Here is a 27846-nt window from a genome sequence, read left to right on the forward strand (position 1 = left end):
TATAAGTCTTAAGTGCTATTGCTATTAAGGGAGTGGGGAGTCTGCAGGTGCTTGTGTATTCCTAAAACCATAACTTTATAGGTTGGCACAACTCAACCTGAATGCATTAACTTAACTTTTTATGTTCAGGCAAAACTACACTCTAAAGTAAACTAACCCATTAAGTTGATTTCATTTAACATGTGAGGCAGAAAAAAGTAATCAAAGTTAACATTAATCAATTTTGCACATTGTGTAAACACAGCCTGAAGATTATTAACTTGTCTTAGATAACGTATTATATCCAATTGGCCCATACAATACATAGGCAGAACAACCCTCTATGCATATGGAAAATATTCATAAAAATGATTATTATATTCCCACAGCCAGAATAGACATACACATTTATCACTGAAAACAAATGAACTTAAAACAACTTTTCCCATGTGCTGCCAGATTACAAATTCCATCATCCTGAGTTTACCTACCAATTGTGTGAAGGGTTACGGGACACATTCTTCCTTGTCTCCAGGAAATATAGTGGTGGGTGTTCTAGATTTGAAAAGAATGTAGTCTAAAATATCCCCCAAAGTAATGTGCCCGCTTTCTGACATAAGGAATTCTTTATTTTACATGGAAGAAATTTGAAACTATAAAGGTAAATAAGGATGAGACATATATGAAGAAAAGTGATGTTTTAATTGTTTGTATGTTTGGTATCATGGGTGTTGAACCTCTCTGTAGGTCATGCCCAAGTGGTTCTGGGGAAGGCTGACCTATAGGAAGAAAAGGCGATATCAAGGAAGCCCACAGTGTACACTGTGTGCTATTTCTGGGCTGTAGTAGAGAAAAACAGTGTCTGACTTTCTGAGAACTGAGCCTCCTCTAAAGTAAATGTGTTTCCGTTGCTTACTTGAAAAGGGGGGAAAAAAATAAGAGTTCAAGGAAAGATTTATGTGCCTGAGATTAAAAGTATAAAAAATAAAGAGGGCTTCTGTCTGACCTAAAACAGGTCACAATGGGAAATCTCTAATAAAAGTAGATATTCTCTTGAATTCTGAAACTACAAGGTTCTGCTGTTACTAGTAGTTTATTGTATTTATTCGCTTTTAAGATTGATAAAGCTGCCCAACTCAACCAGTGTTGGGCAGCATGCAGCAGAGAAACAAATCAAAAGAAGAAAACCCCCATTTAATGAACAATATTGTAAATGTCAAATATAAAATGGTAAGCAAGCAGGTAACAAAAGAATCACAAGGAGACTCCCAATCAACTAGCCCGGGGAAGAGTCGGGTCTTAACAGCTTTCCTAAAGTCAAGAAGAGCAGAGGCCTGTGGTGTATTTGGGGGGTGGGGGGGCAGGAGTGATCACTCCACAAAACAGGCATAAGGTGACAAGATTAAAAAGAAAGAATCTGAAGCCTGCCCTCCCGATGTTGCAACAGTTCACAGAAATCTCGAAAGGACTTTTTTCAAAAGGTAACTGAACTGTTTTTTCCTTGAGAGGAAGAAGAAGACATTCCACTTCTCATCCAAGAAGCTTCATCTGTTCAATAGAAAGCAGTTAGCTTAACTGCTTTAAATGTTTGTTAGTCCAATAGAAAGCAATTAGTTTAACTATATTTTGGCTGTATTCACGTAACAGATTTAATTGTGGTATCTTCTGAGTCTGCATGATCCTAATCCTACACTAATCCTAAACCAATAAAAAATGAGTTCGTTCAATCCATCAAGTTACAAAATATTAATTCAGGTAATATTAACTGTCGTTAGGAGAGGTTTAGAGCAGTGGTGGGACTCAAAAATTTTTACTACCGGTTCTGTGGGTGTGGCTTGGTGGGCGTGGCTGGATACTGTAAAATCTCCATTCCCACCCCACTCTAGAGGAAGGATACTGTAAAATCTCCATTCCCACCCCACTCCAGGGGAAGGATATTGTAAAATCTCCATTTCCTCCTGATCAGCTGGGATTCGGGAGGCAGAGAATAGATGGGGGTGGGGCCAGTCAGAGATGGTATTTACTGGTTCTCCGAACTACTCAAAATTTCCACTACCGGTTATCCAGAACTGGTCAGAACCTGCTGAAACCCACCTCTGGTCTAGAGCCATTAGCTGTTCACCTCTCCTAATTAAGAGTGTTGTCAATGCAGCCTTCATCCACTTATTAGTTCTGTGATTCTATCAGTTTCTCATGGCTTGAAAGCAAATGGCTTCTGCTAAATACAAATACTGGTTTTGACCTTTATAACGCTTCAGTTCTTAGGATCATACTACCTCAACAGATACCTGATATATAAAGTTTAACAGAAACTCTTCTTTGGTTACTCCTGTTTAGTGATAGCTACTCAGAAAATAAACGTCTTGGTGCTAATACTCAATTCTAGGGAGACTTGTTTAGTACCTAATATTTTGATAGAAGAGAATATTTATAGCTCAGGATTGAACTATCGAGATTTATGCTCCTTCTTAGGCAATGTACAGAGACTCTCAATTTTATTCTCCTGATGTCAGAAAATTAGGTGAGGGGCCCCTGGTGCTCTCTGAGCTTGGTTTTGTTGCAAACACTGCAGGGCACTGCATGATATGACAACATCATCAGTACTAGTAGGGAGTGGGGTTTGCTCTCAATTTATATTCTTAATGGTTTCCCTGTCAGTTTTGGTAGGAGCGGTCTTGGCTTGGTTTACCATGGTCAAAGTTTCCTAGTTGAAACTAATCTTAAGTCTGTCCATGTGTTGTGAAATTAAAGAATTTTTATCATGTCTTCTAACTGCTAGTTGGTGGTTCTGCTAGTCTTCTTTGCTAGTCTGCTAGTCTGTTTGTCCTATGTAGTGACTGTTGCAGTCTTCACATTGTATGTAATGATGTTACTTAGTTTGGTAATGAAACCTGCAAAAAAACAGCCACGCTCAGAGAGCACCACGGGCCCCTCACCTAATTTTCTGACATTTGGAGAATAAAATTGAGAGTCCCTGTACATTGCCTAAGAAAGGGCGTAAATCTTAAAATGAAAAAAATGTGTGGTTTGTAATCATGCTTCTTTTAAAATGCAAGTCCTGTTTAATTTTGTAATATTAAGTTGTACTTTAGCATTCATCTATTTAATTTTTAAATTATTTTACCTGTTGCATTTTGCACTCCATTCTATTACTGACTCTCATTTTTTTGGGTTATTTTACAATTTTAAAAATAGGAGGAAAATATTTCTTTTAAAATACTGAGAATGTTTGTGCTTGCCTTCAAGTCAATTTTTGACTGGTGTCAACTGTCTGGAAAAGCCCCTGCATATTTTTTTGGGGGGAAAACGGTTTGCTATTGCCTCCTTCCTAGGACTGAGAGGGAATGACTGGGCCAATGTCACCCAGCCAGCTTCATGCTCAAGGCAAGACTAGAACTCATGGTCTTGGTATATGGTTCAGTCAAACCCCAACCATTATTTTAGCATATTATGAAAAACAAGATCACATATTGAGCCAAGGTTAAAAAACATCCTAGGTCCTGGGGACTACACAAATCATCCAAATTTCTTAACAATATGGAGCAGTTTTCCATTGCTTCCTTTGGAAATGTTTTTTCCAACTTCGTAACTTTCAGCCCTGGAATTTTCCCTTCCAGGTCCTGACTAAAATGTATCCTGTTTAGCTTCTAAACCTCAACAAGGGTGCCCAAATACTTCTGTCCAGTGACTCTATTTCTAAAACCACAATGTATTTTGTTAATCCAGGTTAAAGATTAAGCAAACTATATGAATCTAATCACTCACCTTCAATGCTTTCTGGGTTTGCACAAGGGAGTTTTTGTTAACTCAAATGATTTCTGCATTAAGAAAAAACACTGTTTATATCTTTTGGTTTTGCAAAGCCAGCATGTTGTATGTAGAAACCAGAACAGTGAGTTTGGAAGAAAGACACAGCTCAAAATCTTTACTGAGTTACAAAGCCTCTTGAGTGGATCTGGAGCAAAATTCTCTACTTCACATGAACAATGGCTATGATATAATGCTAAAAAGCTACTGCTCTTGAGAACCTCAGAGAAAGGAGCAGGATACAAATGTCTCCTGGTAAAATCCACTTAAGAATACAAGCACTTGTCCTTGTTTGCTAACTATAAAGCTGGATTTTCAGTCCTTGTACTCTATAGCTAAATCTAAATGGCTCACTGTGTTAATCAGTGCCTACAGCCACTGCCCAGTCTTCTCCATGCAACTGATAGAAAGCCTTAATACACGAGCCTAGGGGATATTGCTAAATATCAGAAAATAACACTGCCAATGGGGCTTTTATTTCAGCGTTTAGGAAAGATTCAGAGCTTTCTCTGTTTCCCTTACAATGTCTGTGTTCCCAATACAGACCAGGCAATTGGGGAAACTGTAACTGTTAATACTTTCATACATGGTTGAGAAATGTTCTGCTATTTGAGGAGCTGAAGGAGTTTCAGAGAAAAAAAAATTCAACACCTTCAAGGGATCCTCCTTTCCCTTGAAAACAATTATATTGAACTGCTCTGACTGTATATGTTTGTGAAACAGGGTTTATCAGTAGATATCAAGAACACACTCAGCTACTAATGAGGAGGCTTCACTCTACAAGCCAAACAAACTGGGAAAGAGGAAGGAAAGAAAGTGGTCAAAATGGAAATATTTTAGAGAAGCACATCTAACTAGTTATACCTCCACTCTTTACCTGTCCCTTAGGCAAGGAACAGTTCCCTGGTTGACAGAAATAAAAAGATGTGAACAGGAACCAAGGGCTGCACAAAGTGTTGTTTTGTTTTGTTTTGTTTTGTTTTAAAAGAAATAAACAGGAGCGTTTCTTGCTCATTCTATTACTGACTCTCATTTGGGAGATCCACAACATGTGCTATTCTCCCATGAGACTGGCCAGGGCTGCAAGATTTTGGCTTCTTCCACAGCTTTCACTTCCACAGTGCTATTTCACTTAAGCCAGCTGGACTGTTTTATTCAACTACTGACTCAACAGATCATGTAAGCATTCCTTATTGGCATAATGCTCTTGCTGAAAGGTCACTAACCCCAAATACCCTGACTGGTCTAAGAAGAAGCCAATGTAGGTTTACATAGGGTGGAAGATTCATACTGGATGGTATTGGGAGTCTTCTGAATTATGGAATTAGTTTGTCCTTTTCTATGAATTAAATATATTTTATTCTTTAAAGTCACTCCACAGGCCTTCTGAAGTTGCTATTTTCTTCCTAATAGTTTCATTATTTGATTTAAATAGTTTCAAATATCTGCTGCACCAAAAATAATCACTTTATGAACCATCCTTACTATATACTTAGCAAGAGCAGATAGTTCTGAATAGTGAGGAACAGAAGCAGGTACAGGTTATGCAATAGCAGACCACAGATTGAAACTCCCTGAAACTTTTGGGTCTTCGTATGTTATGTGAACTAGGATTCACTGTGATTTACTTAGGCAGGACATATTATGTGAATACATCAGCTTTGTTTTGTAAACCTGACCTATGGTTTAGTATGTTGTTCTTCATATTTCCTCTCCAATGAATAACAAGTGGTCTTTGGAGTTTAAATTGTTCAAATGAACCTTGAAGAAGTGGAGCAAATGGAGATTAATCCCTGAGCTGTCGAGAAACAGGAAATAGAACAAGGCTGCAATCTAAAAGCAGCAGGAAGGCCAGAATGGAAAAAAAAAATGATGAGTGCAATGAGTTTCAGTTGGTTTTCCTTGACCAAAATTTATACCATATAAACTTGCAGAAAGTGTCTTCTAATGGAGCAGGACGGGGAATATCCCATTACTCCAGGACCAGATTGAAGAGAAGGGTAAAAATTTTGAAGACTCCCAGTAAAGCATTTAATCTTGTTTGCATTATATGAGACCTGGCCAAGATGACAAATGATTTTGCTTCTTGAATACTGGTTTAATTCTAAGCTTCTTGTAATTAGGGAATGTTATTTTTCTTGAATAGATTTATTTCCAAGTGCAAATGGTTTCTGGTGAGAATGTGCATTGGAAATTCAGGCCCACATTCAAATCCAAAAAAAGTTATGCTTTTACTCTTTTCCTTTAGCCAAAACCTCACACTTTTCCAATCTCAGTGGCCCCTTACTGTATCATATCATGAAGGAGCAGCCTTTTCCTCTGAGGTTTTTAAAGTGCTTGTAGGAAGTAAGAAACAGCAGCAGCCTGGCTTCACGACCCTCCACCCATCGGCCCACAACTAATATCTACCAAACTGAGAATTTTGCCTCAGTTACTGTGTTGGGTGGGGAGAAGGGGGATCTGTTCTCCCACCTCCAATATTCCTTCAAGGCATTCTGCCAGTACCATCTCCCTGCCTTTCTTCAAGTCAGTTCCAGTGCCTGTTTTCCCACCAGCCAGGCCTTCACCTCAGCCTCCCTCCACCCATCTCCACTTCCTCACATAATGCATAGTTGGTTCCAACAAGGGTTGGAGTAAGTGTGGGTCCAGGTAATCTGGCAGAATTATCATGCTGGCTGGGCATTCAAGGGGACTCAGAGAAGGTTATCAGGAAAAAATCTTCTGTTTTTCTCTTCCTCCTTTCATTTGTCCCCTTTCCTCCCAAGAAAGGCAGCAAACCAAGGCTTTGGGGCCTGGCCAGTTTGGAAAAAGAAAAATGGTAAAGCACAGGGAAGTCTCTAAAATGGAGGGCTGACAGTTTGAAGGGAAGGAAGGCAATAGCTAAGAAGCCCCCATTCTTAAGTGATTGCTTCGTCCCACTATCTATCCCTAAGGAAGAAGGACTCTTTCTAATCACAAGGGTGGATTTGACCAAAATATATATGAAGAGTCTGGAAACAATGAATCTCACTGCACCTTCTCTTGCCTTGCTTTTAAAAACTTTTTATAGAGCAGAGGCAAGCAGAGACTGCCTTCCCCCACCTCTTTTTATTCCTTCTTCCCACCCACAAAAGTTTTGGATGCCAGTTGCGTCCTGCTATCTTATCAAGTGACCAGGCAGCCTCCCTAAAAAACTAAGGAGAAAGACCATTGCCAAATAATGACTTTTTCTCCCCTCCCCTCCGTTTCTTAGTGCAGCTAATATATTCAAGTACTTATTAGCATCTCAGAACTTGACTCCCCCCCCCCCACAAAGATGCTCCCATTAAGTCCACTGCATCCTCTTCCAAAAACAGAACCCAAAAGAGAAGTTCTGACCCACCACCCTTGGGGATGCACCCCCACTGCAAAAAAATAAAAATAAAAATCGAACAAGTACTGCAGCCCTCTCGTGTATGCAATAGGCGCTGAGCGAAGCAACGACCCCCCTTCCAATTTTCCTGCACCCCCTGCTCTCCTCCATACCTGCCTGCATGTCCCAGCGCTGCAGCAGCCACGATCCTGTCGAGGGAGCACAAGCGAGGGGGCTCAGCGAGGAGGGGGCGCAGAGGGGGGGGGCCCTCGCCGCCAATGTTCTTTGTCTGGGAAACTCCGGCCCACGTGACGACGGGCCGGGCTCCTGGTTGGCCAAAATGGAACGGGGGGTGCGAGAGAAAGGTGACGGCGGGGGGAGCGGGGGGGGGACGACGACAAGAGTGCTTGCAAGGCTCGTCTGGCTGCCCCGGGGAGGAGGGGGGGGGGCGGCAGGAACATAATATACGGAATCAGCGCCACCTCCCCCTTCCCAGCACGGGGCGCAGGCTTCTCCCAAAGTTGCAAGAGGCCTTCCAGCCATTTGCGCGCCGGGGTGGGCAATCACTGGGCTACAGTGGGCGCTAACGCTGCGCAAAGGACTAAGGCTCCACTTTTCAAAACTCTTGCTTTTCACTCCGGATCAGCGGAAAACGGGACTGAGTCCGCCTAGATTTCAGGCGCTGAGCGCCTTTCGGGGAGGAGCTGCAGAGGCGAAGGATGCGCGGCCGCTCCCGCTGAGAATGAAATGCCAGCCAACACCGGTGGCAAGTACAAGTGCATGTGGAAAGTACAAGGCCTCTCCAACGCCATTCAAAGCCAAAGGGGTCAGACGCCTAAAAGTACTTTTCCGTTTGAGCTTCTGGCTCCCACCTCATAGGCAGAGCGGCGGCAGCAGGATCTTGGACCGCAACGCTTATTTACGCCTCTAAAATTACCACGGTATATGCCAGCCACCCAACCTGCTGCAGGCACAACCTCTGATCCCAAAAGGGACGAAGCATGGGAGTTCAGGGTGGAAGAGGAGCCATTGAAATGTGGAAGACGGCATTAAGAAGCCTGCACAGCAACTACGGCTAGCAAAGGGGCATTTCTCGTTTTTAAACATAAACTCTGCCCAACTATTCTCAGGCCGCAGAGGTAGAAGAAATTCCTCCAGCAGAAGCAGCACCATGTGAATGATTAATGATGGATAAGGGACTGTACACTTAAATATGTTTATGAGAAATAAAAATTAAAAAAAATATGCAAAAAAAAAAAAGAAGCAGCACCATCTTTGGTAAAGCAGAAGACACCTTCAGGAAACCTTCTGTCATCTTACATGTTCTAATCTTTTGATAAGCACTGCATATTAACATTTATCGTGGCAGCGCTGAATATTTTTTTTTGAAAAGCAGATATAATGCTCAATAAATACAATAAAATCTAAATATCAATTATGTATTACTACATTTATGACATAAAAAAGGCAAGTTATTTGAAATGAATGGCCTAAAATCTTGGCACAATGACACACTGCCCAGCATTTACTATATAACTGAAATGCTAGCAATGTTGCAAAGGAGGATCATAATTATCTCCCGACAAACTAACATCTTTTCTTACCAGAAACAAACCTTTGCAAAACAAACTCTAAGAGTATTGACACAGTAGCTGTGCTGTAGCAGCACAATTATCAAAGTCTTAGGCTCCCAGAGTACTAGACTCTGGGCCTTAATTCATGAATGATTTGTGCAAATGATTTTAATAGGGCTGAGCTACACAAAGACCTTGATCAAGAGGTTCTTGAGAGTTTTAGAGGATGTTTTTATAGTATAATTTGTGAACATTTATAGAAGGTGCAAATAGTATCTTTTATTTATAACAGAGCCATGTTTTCTGTTTTGTTTATATCCATCTTCCATACAAAACGGGGGAGGGGAGACCAATTTGTCTTGATTGGTAGCACTAGGAGCTGTCCATCACATTCCCAGGTCTCTTGATCTCTTTTCAATCTATGGGCCCACAGTCATGTACAATCTTTGGTTCAACTACCATGAACTTAAATACAGAGAGCTGTACTTCCGTTTTACCATCTCTTCTTACTCCCATTGCTTACTCTCCCTTTCACCACCGTTATTATTTGCCCACATATTGTTGCAATACAGATTTATAAGGTTTTTTTGGGGTTAGGGAACTAGGATCTGTCTTGCATGTGTAATTCTATAAAGACAAACCAATAAGCAAACAAAGGCAATATGGAGTATAATACAATATGTGAGTTCTAAGCCTTAGAAATGAAAACTGACTGGGTGAATCTGAACTAGTCATTCTTTCTCAATCGAGCCCACATCCCGGAGTTGTGAGTAAAGTAGGAGGCAGGAGTATTTGGTATGTTGGTCGCATTGAATTATATATAAAAAGGGGGATACAAATATAATGATAATATATTAAAGCCCTATGTTTATTTATTTAGTAAGTACTTTTACTAAGTCAAAGCATCAAATTACACCTACCATGTCTCAACCTTCAATTATCATATAGCAGCAGCTTATGAAAGTCTTGGCAATGATATAGACAATTATTGGCAAACCCTTAGGAATATCTGTAAGAATCTGCTGGAAATCTTCAGAAGGTGACCTCTACTTTCTGCTTTACTGTATGCCTTCCATAAGCAATTAGTTCAACTTCTGGCTACAGCAACATTACTTTTTCTTAGCAGACCAGCCAGAAGAAATGGGGATGACAGAAAGAGGGGAGAGAGAGGCAGCTCAGGTGTGGTTTTGGTCCTGCCCATTTCTGGCATGTACCCTTACTGCACAGGGAAAGCAGCTACCAAATAGGAAGAAACAGTTGCCTACTACTACAATGTAAGGTAGTAGATTTCTGAAGCACAATGGCTTTAACAGGTAACAAATTCATACCACTGAAATCAAAGTTCTGCATGAATATCTCTGTTAACGAAGTGCAGATGTGGAAATTTGGTCTTAGAACAAGTATAGGCTGCTACAACATAAACATTACTGGAGGGAAGAAATATTCTCTCTTCATCATACTGACACCTGATCAGCCTAGCTGGGAGAGAAGCAGAAATGACCCCTGCTCCCAAATACTTTTAACTAGGCAGTACTTGCACAAACAGCCAGTTCATTTGTGTACACTTGGGAATACTTGTGCTCTATCACTTGCAAGACAAGCATCAGCAAGAAGGGGCAGGGGAATACATGCACAAGAGTTTCAGGGCAGCCAACTTTCCTGAAATTTCATTTCTATTTTCTCTGTGTCAGTGGCTACCTCCTTCTCTGCAAGGGAGCATGAATGAAATGTCACCTTCTGCTTCTTCCCCCTTCAGGGGGATTCAGTTACAACATGCCTGTCTCATTCCACTGGAAGGGGAAAATCCAGCCTTGGAGGCCTGGAGCAATAGCAGTTACAGTTCAGAGCAAGTCAGAGAGTTGGGATATTTTTAGATGCACTTCCTTTAAGAAGGCAACTGTCATATCAATGGTGGTCCTGGTCTGGCCATTATTGATCTTCTGACCTGGTTCCAGGATCCTCCCATGCTTTTTGGCAGCCAAACTCAGCACATAATGAGCTTATATAAATTTAGGACAATACTCAGACAAATTCAAAAGTGAACTCTGTTTTCTTATACTGCCTTAATTTAATTAGCAACTTTTCTTCCACAGATAAATATGAAAAGGTGCCTTTTCTCAGGCATAATAGAAGCAACGAAGAAAATAGCTGCTAAGCGAGATAAACACTGAGGCAACACATACTTTAGTGTTACCCAACATTGTTGGAAAGAAAAATCTCTTCTGAATCCATAAAGAAGAAAAGTATTTTCTTCTCCTTTATTCCCAGAACCCTTCTTCAAAGGAGACACAGGTCATTTATTTCCATTTCTTTTGCTAAAAAGCATTATGCTAATGGCTTCCCCTTTCCGTTATGTCCTAATCAACCTACACAGAATCAAATCACAGAATGTGCTACAAGCAAAAAATGGTCTATCTCAACAGGGTTTAAAATTCCAGCAGACTCGTACAAGCAAATAAAACATTATGCTACAAAAAACTAACAAAGTGAACTTAATTTACTATAATGCCTAAGTAGGAACATTAAGCAATCCTCCTGGAGAAACTTTATTTCAACATATTCACAGTGCTCAATGCCATGTTTTTAAAAGAGCAATTACTGTATTCCAAAGTGGTAGAATCTTATTATCCATGTTCTTAAAGGAGCAAATATTCCAAAGTAATAAAATCTTACTTCTGCTTAGAAAGTAGAAACTCCTTCCTGTTTCTTTCTATTTATGAACCATTAATGCTCCATTATTTTACTTATGTTGAAATATAAATGAACAGCCATCTTAGGTATGAGAAACAATACATACTATGCTAATTGTTTACCATATTTCTTTATTGTAATTGGCCAATTACTTGTTTAACTATTCCTCCCTCCCACACCTCCTTTCATATGGAAGACTAGCATGTCTGACATGCTGATTTTGTAATGCCAGGAGTTTGTATGAAAAAATTAATTAGATTAGGCTATTTTTTAAAAAAAAATTAGCCTGGCAGTGTTCTGCCCAAAATGGCACATATAATTATGGCAATCTAAAATAGTCCCTTCCATGATTATTTTATCTCAATGTACATAGGAACATTGGCCCCTCAGCCACTATTGTACATAGACAATGGTTCCTCAGCCACTAATACTTACAAACTTGCAACTCAGGCTTCTTTTAACATACAGGAATATGAATTTTCCAGGCATAACCTTTGAATGAAAGCCAACACTGGGAATAAATAGATTATGCATGGTAGATTATGTGCAAGTCTCATATAACCTCAGTTAAAAGGATCAGGTAGCAGCAGATGCAAAAGGCTTCTTTCTATCAGAAACCCAGGAACATTATTGCTGCCCGTTATACTTGCAAGATTGCTATAATTAGGTATGGCTCTTGCTGGCATTGCAACTCCCTTAACCTGCCTTTTTAAACCTGATGCTATGCTTCCAATTCTGTTGAACTATTATTCTTATCTTCTTGAAATCTTTCGGCTAAATAGTGTTGAGGCTATTGCAGTCAAATCCACATAGAAGATACCAGATTGGGAAAGAAAACACTAGGATATTATTCATTACCTACCACCCTCCCTGTTTCTCTTTTATACTACCTGAAGAAAGTGCTTTCTCCCATGCAAAGTATTGGTCTAAGTTGCTCTTCCCCATCACTCAGTAACTTTTGACCCATGGCCCTTCCTATGTTGACTATTCTGATCTTTCTCTGCTACAGATAGTCCTCAACTTACAACTGGTCACTTAGCTTATTCAAAATTATGATGAACCTCCCCAGAGCTATTTATGGCCTGGTTCCGAAGTTCCAACAGCCACTCCCCTCGCAGTCACATGACTGCATGTTGGGTACTTGGCAACCAGTCTGCATTTACAAGTGCTTGTAGGGCCCTGCAATCATGTGACACATTTAAGACAAATTTACTTTTGGCTTTTGGCAAAAATGGCCCACAGTAAAAAAACAAAAACAAAAACCGGTTTGCTTTAAAATTACAGCATTCACTTTATAATCGTGGCATTGTTTAATGACCTCTGCAAAAAAATTAATAAAAGCAAGTAACTTGTGTGGGTGACACACTTTATGACCATATGACTTATGATCATAATGGGCAAGCTCCATTAAGATCATAAGTCGAGGACTATACTGCACTGCAGAGCACTTCTGATAGCTCTTTGCTACTGAACCTGGCTATTTATGAGGAACAGACCTTCTCCTAGCTGAAGGGTAGCTTGGCATGGATTGTTCTCTCTTTCTCAATAACCTTTTCTGGATTATTGAGCCACATAAACAGGAGTCTGCAAAGCACTTACTAAGGCCTCTGTTGCTCCAGAGAGATGTGGCTTCCATGGAGAGCTCCTCTTTATCTTGACTCAGGAGGCAGGGTACATCCCCTGCCTTATATTTGCTTACAGTGTGCCAATGGCAAAAAGCTGCCAGGCAGAGCTATATATAGAACAGCCAAGGGGACCTGTTGCTAGGGAGACACAGTGGTTCAGCAGGAAGTACAGGGATGGAGAAAGGCAGGGAACAAAGCACAAGGTTGAAGGCTGGGATAGCATAGCCTTGCCCATGTCAAAAGGCCTTCGTCAAATTGCCATCTTTTCCTGTTTCTTGCTGCAGCAAATGCTCATCCGTTGCAGATTTGCAGACACCAAGGGTCTTTCCTTCACACAGACATTATATATGCCTACATCAACAACTCTCAAATTTTCCACCTTCGGAGGGATTTATGTGCTGGATGCTTCTCAAGGCCTCCAGACTTGGACCCAGTGGTCCTGGTACGCATTGGCTTTATTAGAAAAGCCCCAGGGGCTGGGCTTGCCTATTCCAACAGAAGCATTTCTGACTGTAAAAGTGAGTCAGTGTGGAAGGGGGGAAAAACATTGAATGCTATCTACTGATACTTTCTCAGAAGCCTCTTTTGGAAGCCACAAAACAGTCTTGTGAGCCAGCTTGAACAAGAAACAATTGCAATATCTTCCCACTTCTTAATAACCCAAACTGTTCTTGAAAAATAACGAATGACGATGTCAAAGGGAAAACCTGGTCCCAGAGAGGGTGCATGTGTTAAGAATTGTGACCCTCTTTCATCTTATTCTTTGCTCATGGTAAAACACAATGGTGGCTAATCCAATCCATTCCAATTGACACACTTCCAAATTTATTTTTAGTTCAGTTTTTAAATCCCCAGGGAGTCTGTTCTGCTTACAAATTGCTCTCATGTCTCTTTGACCATCACCCATGTGACTCTAGTGCAACATGTGCTCTCTCCACAGAAAAACACAAGGGCTATTTTCTCTGTACAGTTGCACATACAGCCCCACCTCTGCTCTACTTGTGGCTTTGCCGGCAGCAAAACTGATGTGATCTGATGACCTTTAGCACTTCCTAGTCTTCTGCCCCTCCCATACTGCAAGACATTTTGGCTGGGGATACCTAAGGGGATAAAATATGAGCTGAAGGTGAAGTTAGGTACTGGTGAACAAAGGAAGGATATGAGCATATTATTACACATTTCTACTTTCACTGCAGAGTGTAGCAAATGGGAACAAAAGCTCCATGGGTACTTCTTATTAATAGTAATACTATACAGATCTAAGAATGGTATTGACTGAAATTTAGCCACAAGTCAGACCTACACACTTGATCTTGGCCAAAAGGCCAAGAAGCAATCAATAAGCCAACCGAGAAAAGCCACAGAAATACAGGAACAGAAGAGCAGTGATAAGCTAATTATGCACAGAAAAAAATGAAGCTTGGACTCCCATATTATAAGCCCTACATACTACGGATATCCAGGATATCCTCTGCAGTATCACTCTGAAATATACAGAGTGCTTTGAATTTGGTTCCCAAAAGCTATTTTGAAGTACACTAAGGACTGAACATGGCACCTATCTTCATCTCTTTTAAGCAGTTTTGTCTTTTCCCAGAAGTTTATGGCAGCTGCATAATGGAAGAGTCATTCATACGAACACTCCCCCCCCCAACCCATTGCATTTGGAAATGTTGCTGTGAGGTGCTCACATTTTGTTTGTGGTTTTTGGTTCGTGTTTTGCTTTTATTTTATTGCACGTCGGGTGGTCATAACTGGGGGCTGCAGATGGGAAGTGGTGGTGGTTGTGACCTTTGCTGGCATCCTGGAAGCCCTTGGAATTGCTCTTCAACTATGTAGACTCTGGAGAGCAACAGTGAAGACAGAGTGGAGCAAGAGATCTTGGAACCAGAGGCAATGAAATCTCTGGCAGCTGCAGCTGGAGCCTGAGGCCAGAGGCAGCATTAGTTACTAGAAAACATCTGGCTGAACGTCAAGGCTTGGATCACCACAGGAAGGTCTCTGGGGAAGAGTCCTGTGGTTTGACATGGTGTGGCTTCTCTTGTTGGCTGGATGTGCTGAGGTTGATGGCTAGTCTGTTAGGCTGGCAACTGGCAAGCTGAGGTGGTCAGCTAATGAGATTTTTCTGGATGTGCACTACATTCTTCGCTTTCCATCCCCCAGTGCCAGAGTTGGATATTGTGTGTGAATTAGGGTGATGCCAATCTGAAACGTTTACATATAGCTTCTTGGTTTTGAATACTAGAGCTGCCTGTAATAAATCTGTTTTCATCTATAGTATGATTTCATAATGAATAAATGCTGGTCTGGCGTTTATAATTGAATTGTGGACCTGGAGGATGGAGTTCCCTTCTTGGAGATGTATTTTGAGTTTGGCATGGGGAGGTTTTGTCATCCCTGATTCGTGAATTGTAATCTGTCATCTGTGATTCGTTGAGGCTCTATAGCACATATAACAATCTGCAAGATCCTTGAAATTGGGCTTTTGGGATTACTATTTGCACACCACCTTCTCTGATGCACAGCATGATCATTGTTTGAAATTTCTGGACTTCATTGCCACACTGGCTACAGGCAGTCCAAGATTCTTAGTTATCAAGGCTTTCAATTTGCCACTAGATGCTCAGGAGTTTATGGCCTCCATAACAACCATAAACCTGTCCAAAGTCATCAACATAAAATATACACTGATGCTCATCTTCAGTATCCCCTCCCTGGCAGTTTCAATGTGAACCAAAAGTGGAGGATTACTGCTATAAGTCTGTGATTGCTTTTTGGCTTGCTGGTGTGACCCACCTTGCAAGGAGACAGGGTCTACTGATTGGCCTGCTCCAGGCAACTATGGACCCTTTTGGGTTTCAGGGGTAGCTTGTGGTTTTCCCTGAGGACCTGATGGGTATTTCACCCGAGGCCTTGGTTGCAACCTGGAATGAGTGGACGACTGAAGCCTTTCCCTGTGTACCAATTCTGAAGATTTTCAGGAAAGGAAGTGTCAAAAGAGATGCCTGGAACACCACTGAAGGAAGACAAAGGGGGACGAGTCTGACCAAACACAAGAAAGAGTTCATATTTAGATAAAAGGTAAAGGTTTCCCTTGTCCAGTCATATCCAACTCTAGGAGGTGGTGCTCATCTCCGTTTCTTAGATGAAGGAGCCAGCATTGTTCAAAGACAATTCCGTGGTCATGTGGTCAGCATGACTATATACTGAGTGGCACAGAATACTTTCCACCAAAGTAGTACCTAATTATCAACTTATGTTTGCATGCTTTCAAACTGCTAGATGGGCAGGAGCTGGGGCAAGTATTGGGAACTCATCCCATCACGCAGCATTCAAGTCTCGAATCCGGGCTGCGAGCTCTCCAGCTGACCAACTCAATGTCTTTGACCGCTAAGCCATCACATCCCCATTATATATTTAGATGACATTGTAGCAATAAGAGTGCCACAACAATGTGATTTCTCTGCCTTTACTGCATCCATTAATAGATGAGCATTAGCCCTATTCAAGTGATTTGCTCCTTGCTAGGAGAGGTTTCTATTGGGGTGCTGTGTTGAATATTCTAGTTATTTGGTGGCTAAAGCTGGCCAGATTCACTCAGAGTTGGATTCTAAGTGGGCAGGTCCAGGTGAGATGCCTGGGACATGGTCTTGTGCATTTACCTTCCTGTAAACATCTACATGGAATCGCTGGGTGAGACCACCCATCGGTTCAGACTTCAGACTCTGGTATCATCAATGTCAATAATGATACCCAGAGGTACATTCAAACCTGCACTTTCCAAGTGTTCCTGTTGATGTCCTAAAATCTGGATACTATATGGATCTGGAAGGGGAGATGTTGACTTAGACCAGTGGTGGGCAATTATGGCCCTTTTACGACTTGTGGACTTCATTTCCCAGAATTCCTGTGCCAGCATGGTTGGCTCAGGAATTCAGGTCGTAAAGAGGATGTATTTGCCCACCCCTAACTTAGACTAATCCTGATAAGGCCTATTTGCTGGGGATATTTGGTCCCCCTGGCCTTGACCTCTATCAGGGCCTCAAAGCATGCCTTCTCTGTTGTAGTGCTGAGTTTTTGGAACTGTACTCCTCCATAATGTTGTATGGTTCCTATCTTGATGATATTCTGAAAGGGATGAAAAAGATGGCTATTCTAATCCTTGTTAGTAAGCTTCTGTTAAATTCTATTTTATTAAGTTTTATATTCTTCTGTATGGTTTTTCTAGAGTTCTATCATCAGTTTCTTTATTTTATTTATTGCTCAGGCTTTCTGTTAGGTAATGTGCTCAGATTCAGTTGAAGTTGGGCATTCTTTAAATCAATGTAAATAAATAGGCTGTTTTAAAAGGTTACAGATAGGTGCACATGCACACTGAAGAAACTTTCAGGAGTCAAATCTGAAGCATTGTACATAATCAAGAATGATGGCAAATGAAGGCATTGCACATACTCTAAATTAATACAGGCAAATTAGATGATAGCTGTGAAAGATTTTCATTATTAAAACTAATTAGTATCTTTCTTTTAGTTGAACAATCCAATCAACTAATTAAAATATATTTAATTATATTTTCCTCAACTTCAACTCAACTCTTAGCGACTATATGAATATTTACATGCAGTTTTATTAATAACGGTATGGGATTTGTTTGCCACTTCTTCCAAGATGTTTTTCTGACTTTCTAATCTAGAAATCAGCTTTGAAGTTTGACAGGTGCTACCACATGCAGAGAACAAACAAGTTTAGGAATCCCAATTTTTCAAAGAAAGGTTCTTTTTGAGAATTATGCAAAAAAGATCACCTTTGAGGATTTTTGAAATATTATCAGTGGCACATCAGTAACACACCAGCATCAAAAAGCAAATTCAATAAGTGTTATGAAACATCCAGTTTTGAAAGAGATGACTCTTTCATCAGGTATCCAATCTAATCCAGTTTGCTATTACCAACAGTGATCATCTAAAAGATTTTGGAGTTCACTGGGCAAGGTCTTGATCATCTTGATCCTCATCTTGCTCTTGTCCCGAGATCGACTGCTTCTGAGTATGAAAACTCAGTCGAACTACTGAAGTTTATCGTAACTGATAGCCCTATTCTGTTTTAGAAGAATCAAGATGTACCAGAGTTGAGAACACGAAGGGTCCATTTCAAGCTTCAACAAGCTTGTCTACTTTCCCAATCTGCAAAGGCTGAAGTATCACTGTCAAATGCAAGGTCAAATTCTATATGAGACTGAAAAACATAGTAGGGCATAAGCTTTCAAGGGCTAAATGGCCACCAAGCTACTAAAGCCTTTGTACTATCAAGCCTCCCCTAGAAGCAAGCAGTATTAATTCCATTACAGCAAAAGTGCCTTGTAGGATCTTAAAAACTGATATAACATTGCACTGCAAGATTCTCTGCTACCTTTGCTGGAACAGAAAATAATCTCTTTGTAAACCGGAAGAGCAGCTGCCCTGGGTCTTCGGAGAGGGGCGGCATATAAATTGAATAAATAAATAAATTGACAATCAACCTGGAATTCGCACTGGAATGAACACAAGCAATTTTATCTTCAATGTACTGTGCAAATTGATCATAGTAAGCTACTAAAAGTTAATAAGGGAACTAAGATGGAATGGTCATTATTCCATCCACCTTCACCCACAAAGATTGGATGCCATAGTAGCAAGGGATTTCTTTGCCAGTTCTACCCCAAAGCAATGGTCTCTATCCTATTTTGTTAGATTCACTGATGCGTTCATGTAACATATAATACTTGACCAAGCTAAAACACGTTTGTGTAGTTTATAGCTCAGCTCACTATACAAGCCTACCCATTGGCAATGAACCAGGCAATCACACTGTGTTATGTTAAAATAAGGTTAGAGTGTAGCATATTAAGTGGACCTACTACTGAGGGGCTCGTCCCATTACTCTTGCCTATAACTGCCATTTCCTAGCACCAAGCCCCAAAGAAAACCACAGTGCTTACCTGGCTCTAGTAAGTAGAAGAGGCCAAGTAGAAGGAATTATTCACAATTAGGACTTCGATGGGATTGGCAGATTTGGAATCAAACATTTCCTTGGAACGGTCAGAAAACCATCTGGAATTCCATCTAGAATTTTATAACTTCCTGCCCCATCATTATGAACTTTGAAAGCTCTCTCTTGACGTTCATAATTATGAAACTGAAGGCAATGTGTAGCTCTTCTATCTTAGTGTTAGCTCTTCTGGCTAGAAAAATTTTAGGGAAAGAGTTCTGCCTCTGTTTTGTGGCTTCCTGATTTCTGTTTCAACTGTTTATGTCTTGCTAAATATGAATTTTCCCAGACTACGAGTTCTCTATCTTAGATCTGATGATATAAGAGCATCCTGGGCATCCAATGAACATTTGAATATTTGAAACACAAACCTCAAAGTTGGCTTTGGGTGCATGAAAGAGAGAAAGGAGGAGAGTGGAGAAGAGAGAGTGGAGAAAAGAAGGGGAGAGCAAGAGTGGGGCAACGGAGAAAGCTATCCTAGAAAAAGGGTCATACATATTTAACAGTCCAGCAGCAACAGATCACACCCCCCATAACAGTTTCAAAACCACATTGTACAGAAGCAAAGCATGTCTGGAGGTGTGCATGAGCAAATACAACTCTATGGCAGCGGGCACACGCATGGGAGAATGTGAATGCATGTCCGCGTGTGCACATCCACACGCTTAGCACACAAGCCTGGTATGAAGGCCACATGAGAGACAAGCCGCCTCCCCCCAAAACCCCAAAGGTGTGCCACGAACCTTGTCAAGCTGAGCTGCCGCTGGGTTATCGGTCTGTGGGAGAAAGGTAAAGGAGAGGAGGGAGTTAGCACACACAACCACAGCAATCAGCACCTCAGACGCCATCCGCCACCTGCCCCAGGTGCAACAGGGCAAATCTGGTGGGCTACCAAAAGGCAAAGCTTTATGGTGCCACTTGTTCTGCTTGAGAAAGAATCCCTAATCCATCTCCTTTGCTTCCTAATGATGGGTGACAGGATTATAATGAGACTCACTCATGGCTCTTCAGATGTATGTTATGTTTGTCCATCACAATAGATGTGAGGTGTTTGCACTGGGTGGAGCTGTTTGAAAATCAACACATAACTATTGTGCTACGTGTCACTGTATTTCTGCTTTTAATCATTGCTGAAACATTTTCTAATCTGATTTTTTTTAAAGAAAGAAAGGTATACTGTAGAGATAATAACACTGTTATGATAACTTTTTAAAAATTCCAATTCTCCCATCACTTCCTTTTTTCAACAATTAAAAAAAAAACTGAATTGTATAGTCATGTTACAGAACTATTAACACCATAATACAAATGTTAACATTATACACTATGCTGCTATGTCCTATATCTCCACAAATTTTCTCTAAAGAAAAGATAACACTAAACTGCAGTGCTACATCTGTAATGTTTGTATTTCAGCACTAATAGTGTGCTAATATATTCACACAAAAATGCTAATTTTTAAAACATAATCTTGATAGATACTGCCATTTTGACTACGATTAAAAGGGATTTCTGGATTATTATTTTTTTTTTGAACTGAACATTATAGAATTACAGCGCTATTGTACTAATGCTCTCATTCAGAAAAAAGTAGCCAGGAAATAATTAAAAGATTAATTAAGAGAATAGGGCCATCAAGTAGCAACCCTTTTAAAGGTTTATAATAAATGTGCTAGGCTGGATTTTTCTAATTCACCACTGCCTGTACCAAATCCCCTTAACAATAAGAAAGGCAAATGAGTAGACTAAATCACACATACAAAGATTACGTTCCATTCGCATTTAACTGAAAGAACGCAAGCTTTTCTAAAATTCAAGAAAACACAGAAGAATTATGAGGAAAAGATAGAATAAGGGTAACAGGATGATGGTGCCTTGCTGATCTGTCCCAAACTCAACCCAAATAAGTATACAAGATCTCTAAGCCTAACTATTGCCCTCTCAATGGAAGCACTTCCACATTTTGCTCTGGCTATGCGACTGAGATGATCTTAGAAGGCCAGGCCATTAGGTCAGAAAGCAGCTTGAATTTATCCTGCAGTCTTGTTTAAGGACTGATGATGTGACAGTTATTCATGGCTTATGAGCCAAGAGCTACAGCTCAAATTACCATTAGTCTAAGAATGGACTTCCATCTCAATGTGCCCTGCGGCAAGACAATTATTTTGGCACAGCAACGTCTTCTGGAGGAGAATCACTTTTGCTGACTGCTCCTTTTAAATCAAAGATATTCTGCAAGGGCTTTTTGAAAAAAGCCAGTTAAATTTGTATTAAACTACAGCCTTGAACAGAGTTGCATTGTCACACTATTAAAAATAAAACAAATGGACCTCTGGAAGTGGTAGAAAGACACTAAGAGTAAAAAAGAAATGAGAAAAAATGGATATAGAGCAGTGGTGAAATCCAATTTTTTTTACTACCAGTTCTGTGGGCGTGGCTTGGTGGGCGTGGTGTGGCTTGGTGGGCGTGGAAGGGGAAGGATACTGCAAAATCTCCATTCCCACCCCACTCCAGGGGAAGGATACTGCAAAATCTCCATTCCCACCCCACTCCAGGGGAAGAATATTGCAAAATCTCAATTCCCACCTCACTCTGGGGCCAGCCAGAGGTTGTATTTGCCAGTTCTCCGAACTACTCAAAATTTCCGCTACCGGTTCTCCAGAACCTGTCAGAACCTGCTGGATTTCACCCCTGATATAGAGGAACAAGTATTTCGTGCTACCTGTAATGCAAGTCTCAGAACAATCAATGAAGGACCATTTTTATCTGTGGTGGGCCTTATCCATCCTCTAAGTATCCTTTGTGGACTCCATATGCAATTATTTCTAGGAAGTTCCTCCCCCAATCTTTTCATGTTTTCATAAGTAGGCTTTTTAACATGCTATCAGCCTATGCACTTTAGGCTGCATGATCCAATTGTGGGTTTTCTTTGAGTTAATATTGAGTTAAACAACTGGTCAACTCACGCATTCATCACTTCTCATGGAAAATATACATTATGACCATTCAAGAAAGAACAAAAAACTATATATTAAAGTTCCCATACATTATACATACTTTTTTATGAACCTTAATGCAAAATGTCAGGATATTTATTTATGATATTTATTTATCTATGAGCCTCGTTGGCGCAGTGGTTAGAATGCAGTATTGCAGGCTAATTCTGCAGACTGCCAGCAGTTCGATCCTAACCGGCTCAAGGTTAACTCAGCCTTCTATCCTTCCGAGGTCAGAAAAATGAGGACCCAAATTGTTGGGGAAAATATGCTGACTCTAAACCACTTAGAGAGGGCTGTAAAGTAATATGAAGTGGTATATAAATCTAAGTGTTGTGCTATAGGTATTTATTTATTAAATTTATATGCCACCAATCTCACAGTTCAAAGTGACTCCAATGTCCAACAAGCTTGGGGGATGTACATACCTCAAACGTATTGTGTACATTCTTTGGAGAATAAGCACATTCTGCAGTCAATGCACACAATCATCATAAAGTTCATTTTTAGTTTTGCTCTGAAGAGGGAAATGTTTGCTCCATAGGTCCTACTTTGCTATATTCTCTCCCACCCATCCTTTTAATCCAGCACACAAATATGAGGATCTGCTTTCCAACTGTTCACTTTCCTCTGATGAACAGCCTTGGGGTGAGAACCGTTGTTCCCTTCCTCTGATCAAATAAGTAATGGAAAAAAGAATAGCTGCAGCAGCAGCTTTATTTTTCTATTGCTCATCCATTCTAAAAATCTCGCACTGGAGGTATGATTGGTGGTGGAAGTTAACCCCTTTTTTGCACTGCTTCCCATAGCTTTTAAGCTTAGGAAAATATCCGTTCCCTTTCTTCTCCCCTCCACATCACTCAATAGAATGGCAGGGAACAGTAATCAGTGTTGGAGAATTGGGGGGGGGGGGTGTTGTTATAACTTTAACTGAAGTTTGTTCTGTCCCCCACTGCTCAGCTGCTCCCTGTCCATTAACTGAGCAGTGGAGGAGGAGATTAACCTTCTCCTCTCTCCTCACTTCTCATGCTTCCGTTTAACATTTTTTCCCTTAAGTTTCATAGCAGTGTGCGAAGAATGAAGGAGAGTAATTTTTAACAGGATTGTGAGGAGAACATGCATTCAAAATGCAACAGAAACATTTATATTCTTCCAAACCTGTAGACGCTGTATAAGCAATCTCCATGAGGCAGAATAACCAATTATCATATACATTAAGTTATTGAGGGACGTGATGGCTCAGTGGCTAAGATGCTGAGCTTGTCGATCGAAAGGTCGGCAGTTCAGCAGTTCGAATCCCTAGTGCCGTGTAACGGGGTGAGCTCCCGTTACTTTTCCCAGCTTCTGCCAACCTAGCAGTTCAAAAGCACATAAAAAATGCAAGTAGAAAAATAGGGACCACCTTTGGTGGGAAGGTAACAGCGTTCCGTGCGCCTTTGGCATTTAGTCATGCCAGCCACATGACCATGGAGATGTCTTTGGACAGTGCTGGCTCTTCGGCTTTGAAACAGAGATGAGCACCGTCCCCTAGAGTCAGGAACAACTAGCACATATGTGCGAGGGGAACTTTTACCTTTACCTATTAAGTTACTGATTCTGCGTGTGTGTGTGTGTGTTTTATGTGTGTACATGTGTATAAAATATATGCCTGTATAATATACAAACATACCCAGGAGCACACTAGATCAGAAAAACAGTCCAGTTTGGTGTAGTGGTTAGGATGCTAGCCTAGAAACAGGAGACTGAGTTCTAATCCCAGTTTAAGCATGAAAGTTAGCTGGGTGACTTTGGGCCAATCACATCCCCTCAGCCCAACCAACTTCACAGGGTTGTGCTTGTGGGGAAAATAGGAGGAGGGAGGAGTATTAGGAATGTTCGACGCCTTGGGTTACTTATAAAGTAATAAAGATGGGATAAAAATCCAATAAATAAATAAAACCAAATGGGAAATTTGCTGTTAGAATAAGGTGAATAAGAGTCAAGCACATCATTGGAGCAAGTTCAGAAAACAAACAGCCTAGTAAATAAATCAAATAATTTGCAAATATGTGCCCGGAGGGTTATAATGCCCATCAAGATTGTTATTTCTAGTATGAAGCTCTAAATTTAGAACTGTGCCAGAACTAAATTATGATTTTGCACAAGCAGTAGCTAGTGGTATTTTCTGGAACTGATCCACAAGTGGTGGAAAGGAAGATAGATAAGCAAAAGCAAAGAAGAAAAAAAGTCTGGATATTAGCATTTAGCTAAAAATGAATCTCAAGCCTCAATATTTTAATCTGTGGGACCAAGTTTTCATGGATGAAAAAAACTCAGGAAGCCCTTGAAGGACAAGAGTCTGGACCAGCTCCTGTGAAAAGAAATATCAAAATAGCACATGCTATTATGAAAGATGCAAGACGGTTAGTTTAGTGAGAGCTTTGAAAAATGCAGCTTAGATTCTTTTACATCAAGTGGCTTCTGCTAGCTGCGTAGAGAATTAATCCACTTAACTACCGTATTTTTCAGAGCATAAGACACACTCCCCCCTCCCAAAGAGGCTGAAAATTTGGGTGTGTCTTATACTCCGAATGTAGCTTTTTTGAAGCTTTTTTTCAACCCTAAGGAGGCACTAGCAAGTGAAGCAACTTTCCACGTTTTGCCTGCTTTTCTCACTGCTGCTCCCTCCGACAATCGGCTGTGCTCTAGAAGCTGTTTTTTTTATCCTCAACCAGGGGATAAAAAACATGTGTGCATGCACTCAAAACCAGCGAACTAATGTGCTGAAACTGACCAGACTAAGGACGCTAGCTAGATGAATACCTGGTAGGCAGATCCCCCCCCCTGCTATTTTCCGCCCAAAAAACTAAGGTGCGTCTTATACTCTGGTGTGTCTTATACTCTGAAAAATACGGTAGTTTGATGTTTAAGTTTTACAAGTGATGGAAAGGTTTTCTGGTTATTGCCTCCATGAAATGTTACAGTGAAACCAAGAGTTTAAAGAAACACATGCAAATACATAGAGCAGAGAGATAAGAAACCATGGCTTCCCAGCATACCAGAGTCCCTTAGAAGGCCAAATAACAGAGTCTCATCAATTAATAATGCGTTAATTCATTATGAAGGCTCAAGTTCATTTGTCCTCAGTCAGCATGTTTCTGAAAATTGAAGGATTCTTTGACGCAGACCATATGTCATGGCCCTTGCCCTCATTCTACCTCTGCAGCAAGGATAAAAGTGACTAAAATTGACATACAGATACGTATTATATCCATAATATGAATCCAAACATTTCACATATTCTTTAGTTTGTCTCTCAGTGATAACCACCTGCTTTATTAGTCAAACTCCCCAGGTGAAAGGATGCTGAGAAAGGCTATTCCTTTCTTGCGAAATTGGAGGGCTGCTGCCAAAGCAGACAAAGTTTAACTAGGTGGACTATTGATTTTGCCCAAAATAAGGCAGGTACCACAATTCCAATCTGTACTTGACTGTACCAGTCTCCACATATCCACCATAATCAGAAATCACATAGTGAAAGTTTTTTCAAATATTTGGTGAAGAATTACAGATAACTGTCTAATTCACAAGTGGCTATTTTGGTAAATTGCAGATCTTCTTGCCTTCTGAAGAGAAAGTTCTCCATGCTGATGAGTGTACTTCCCTCTGGAGCACTTTCCTAAGAAGATTGCAAAGCTCTTTTCAAAAGTTATTTGTCTCTCTCGCAAGCAACTCTTGAGAAATAAGCTGTAGCTGTTTTAGAGGAGAATGAGGTTACATGGCATCAGAATATTACTTTCTATACAACTATTAGGGGATCAGCTGAGCAAAGGATCTTAGCAGCAGCAAACAAGGTTGGCAAGCAAATGGGTGAAAAACAAGAATGTCACCAGCTCTTCAGGAGGAGGCCTACAACCCGATTCTAACTAAAAAACTAACAATAAATACTCTAGTATAATCCGAAATCCATCTGTTCCAACCTGGCAATGACGAAACCTGGTTTAAATTAAGTTGTGAATTTTTTTTTTAAACCATAGGTTTTAGTGTTGTGATATTTCTCATAATTTTGACACAAGCATCCGAAGAAAAGTGGGAGCAAATCCATGCAACAACTGAGAGAAATAGACATGACAACTGAGAGAGAAGATTGCACCCCCAATTTAGAGTCTAAACTGGATGCTGTCTAAAAGTATCCCTCACTATCCTTCCTTGAACACAAACTGCTAATGAAATTCAGGCATCTTAGACATTTCATTTTAGCCTATTTTCAACTGTTTATATGACAGCAAGTTTGGACTAGTGGTTAAGGAACGAGACTAGAAATTGGGAACCTGGGAGTTCTAGTGCCACCTGAGGCAGGATGTCAGCTGGGTGACTTTGGGACAGTCACTCTGTCTCAACCTTAGGAAGAAGGTAATGGCAAGCCATTTCCAAAAATCTTGTCCAGAAAACTGCATGGATTTATTCAAGCAGTTGTCAGGAGTCAAGATTGACTTGAAGGCGCACGCAGACATACACAAAAAATACAATTAAATGAAGTACAATAAAATCCAAGCCAAAATTTAAAATTAGGGAAAAGGCAGCAAAGCTGGGACAACATGCATCGGAAAATTGAATTACAAACAAGCCTGCTTGCATTCTTTTGTTTACAAGTTCCCAACTTAGCCCAGTTTTCTACTAGGTAACATCCAAAGGGGTCTAGCTTTAATGGTATCATTCCTGACAATTGCAGGAGAGGCTAGACCAAGTGTGGTCTAAATATTTATTTGGGTAGATACATGGTTGCCTTAGATAGGAGCCGTGGTGGCACAGTGGTTAGAATGCAGTATTGCAGGTTACGTCTGCTGACTGCCAATTGCCAGCAGTTCGAATATTACCAGGCTCAAGGTTGTTGTGACTCCGACCCCCGAGCCCGTTTTATCAGAGGGAGAAGACTCTGAAAGTGAAGGAGAGGAGTTGGCAAGGCCTCCCTCTCCAGGACCCTCCTCTCTGGCAATGCCTCAGGTGTCTTCCGCAGGAGAAGAGATAGGCCAGGAGCCAGGCACTCTCGAGCAGCCGCAGTTAGACAGCGACAGAGATAAGTCTTGGCTGGATCCCCAACAGCGTCGGAAAGACAAGCGCATGCAGCAGAGAAGGAGGCGTGCCAGAGATTAAGCTGAGTCACTGGACCACACCCCATAGGGGATAAAAGGGGGTGTGGTGGCCATTCAGGCTTTGTGACGGACAAACGGAAAGCTAGCAAGTCATTCTGCATTTCTGGAACTTTGTTATATGCTCTGCTTGGATTGATTTTTTGGACTGGACTTGATTATTCTTTGGCTTTTGTGGACTTTGATGTTCTCGGTCGGAGGAGATAAACCTCCCTCTGTAAGTAAAGACTATTGGCAAGCAGCCACTGGGTTGCTGCCAATTCTGTTATCAAAGGAAATTCTTGTCTGTTGGTTTATTTTAACTCTTGGTCAACTCCTGGTGTGCGTGTGTGAGACGGGGACAGAACAAAGGTTGACTCAGCCTTCCATCCTTCCAAGGTGGATAAAATGAGGACCCAAATTGTTGGGGGCAATATGCTGACTCTGTAAACTGCTTAGAGAGGGTTGTAAAGCACTGTGAAGTGGTATATAAATCTAAGTGCTATTGCTATTAGGTCAGGACCACAAACAAATATGGAAGGCGAACAGAGACTCTGCAGAACAGCAGTATGTGAGAAAAGAAGGATAATCTATAGAGTAGATAAGGACAGTTGGCTTCCAGTAAGAAAAAGACTGAAAGAAATTTCTACCACGCCACCCAGCTCATCACGCTACATCATCAAAGCCTGCCCGCCCACAAATCTACCT

General features: G+C 40.9%; 1 protein-coding gene across 1 annotated transcript in view; it reads right to left on the reverse strand.

The window, feature by feature from the left end:
- The window catches only part of DNMT3A (DNA methyltransferase 3 alpha), a 118274-nt gene that overhangs the window by 25813 nt on the left and 64615 nt on the right, over positions 1 to 27846 (reverse strand). Inside the window, exon 7 of the mRNA XM_070932175.1 lies at positions 19778 to 19810. Coding sequence (XP_070788276.1) covers positions 19778 to 19810 — 33 coding nt within the window. The remainder of the gene's footprint in view (positions 1 to 19777; positions 19811 to 27846) is intronic.

This window comes from Pituophis catenifer, unplaced genomic scaffold (assembly GCF_029215685.1).
Source record: "Pituophis catenifer annectens isolate HBS135680 unplaced genomic scaffold, rPitCat1.0.hap2 SCAF_1, whole genome shotgun sequence".
Taxonomy (NCBI): domain Eukaryota; kingdom Metazoa; phylum Chordata; class Lepidosauria; order Squamata; family Colubridae; genus Pituophis; species Pituophis catenifer.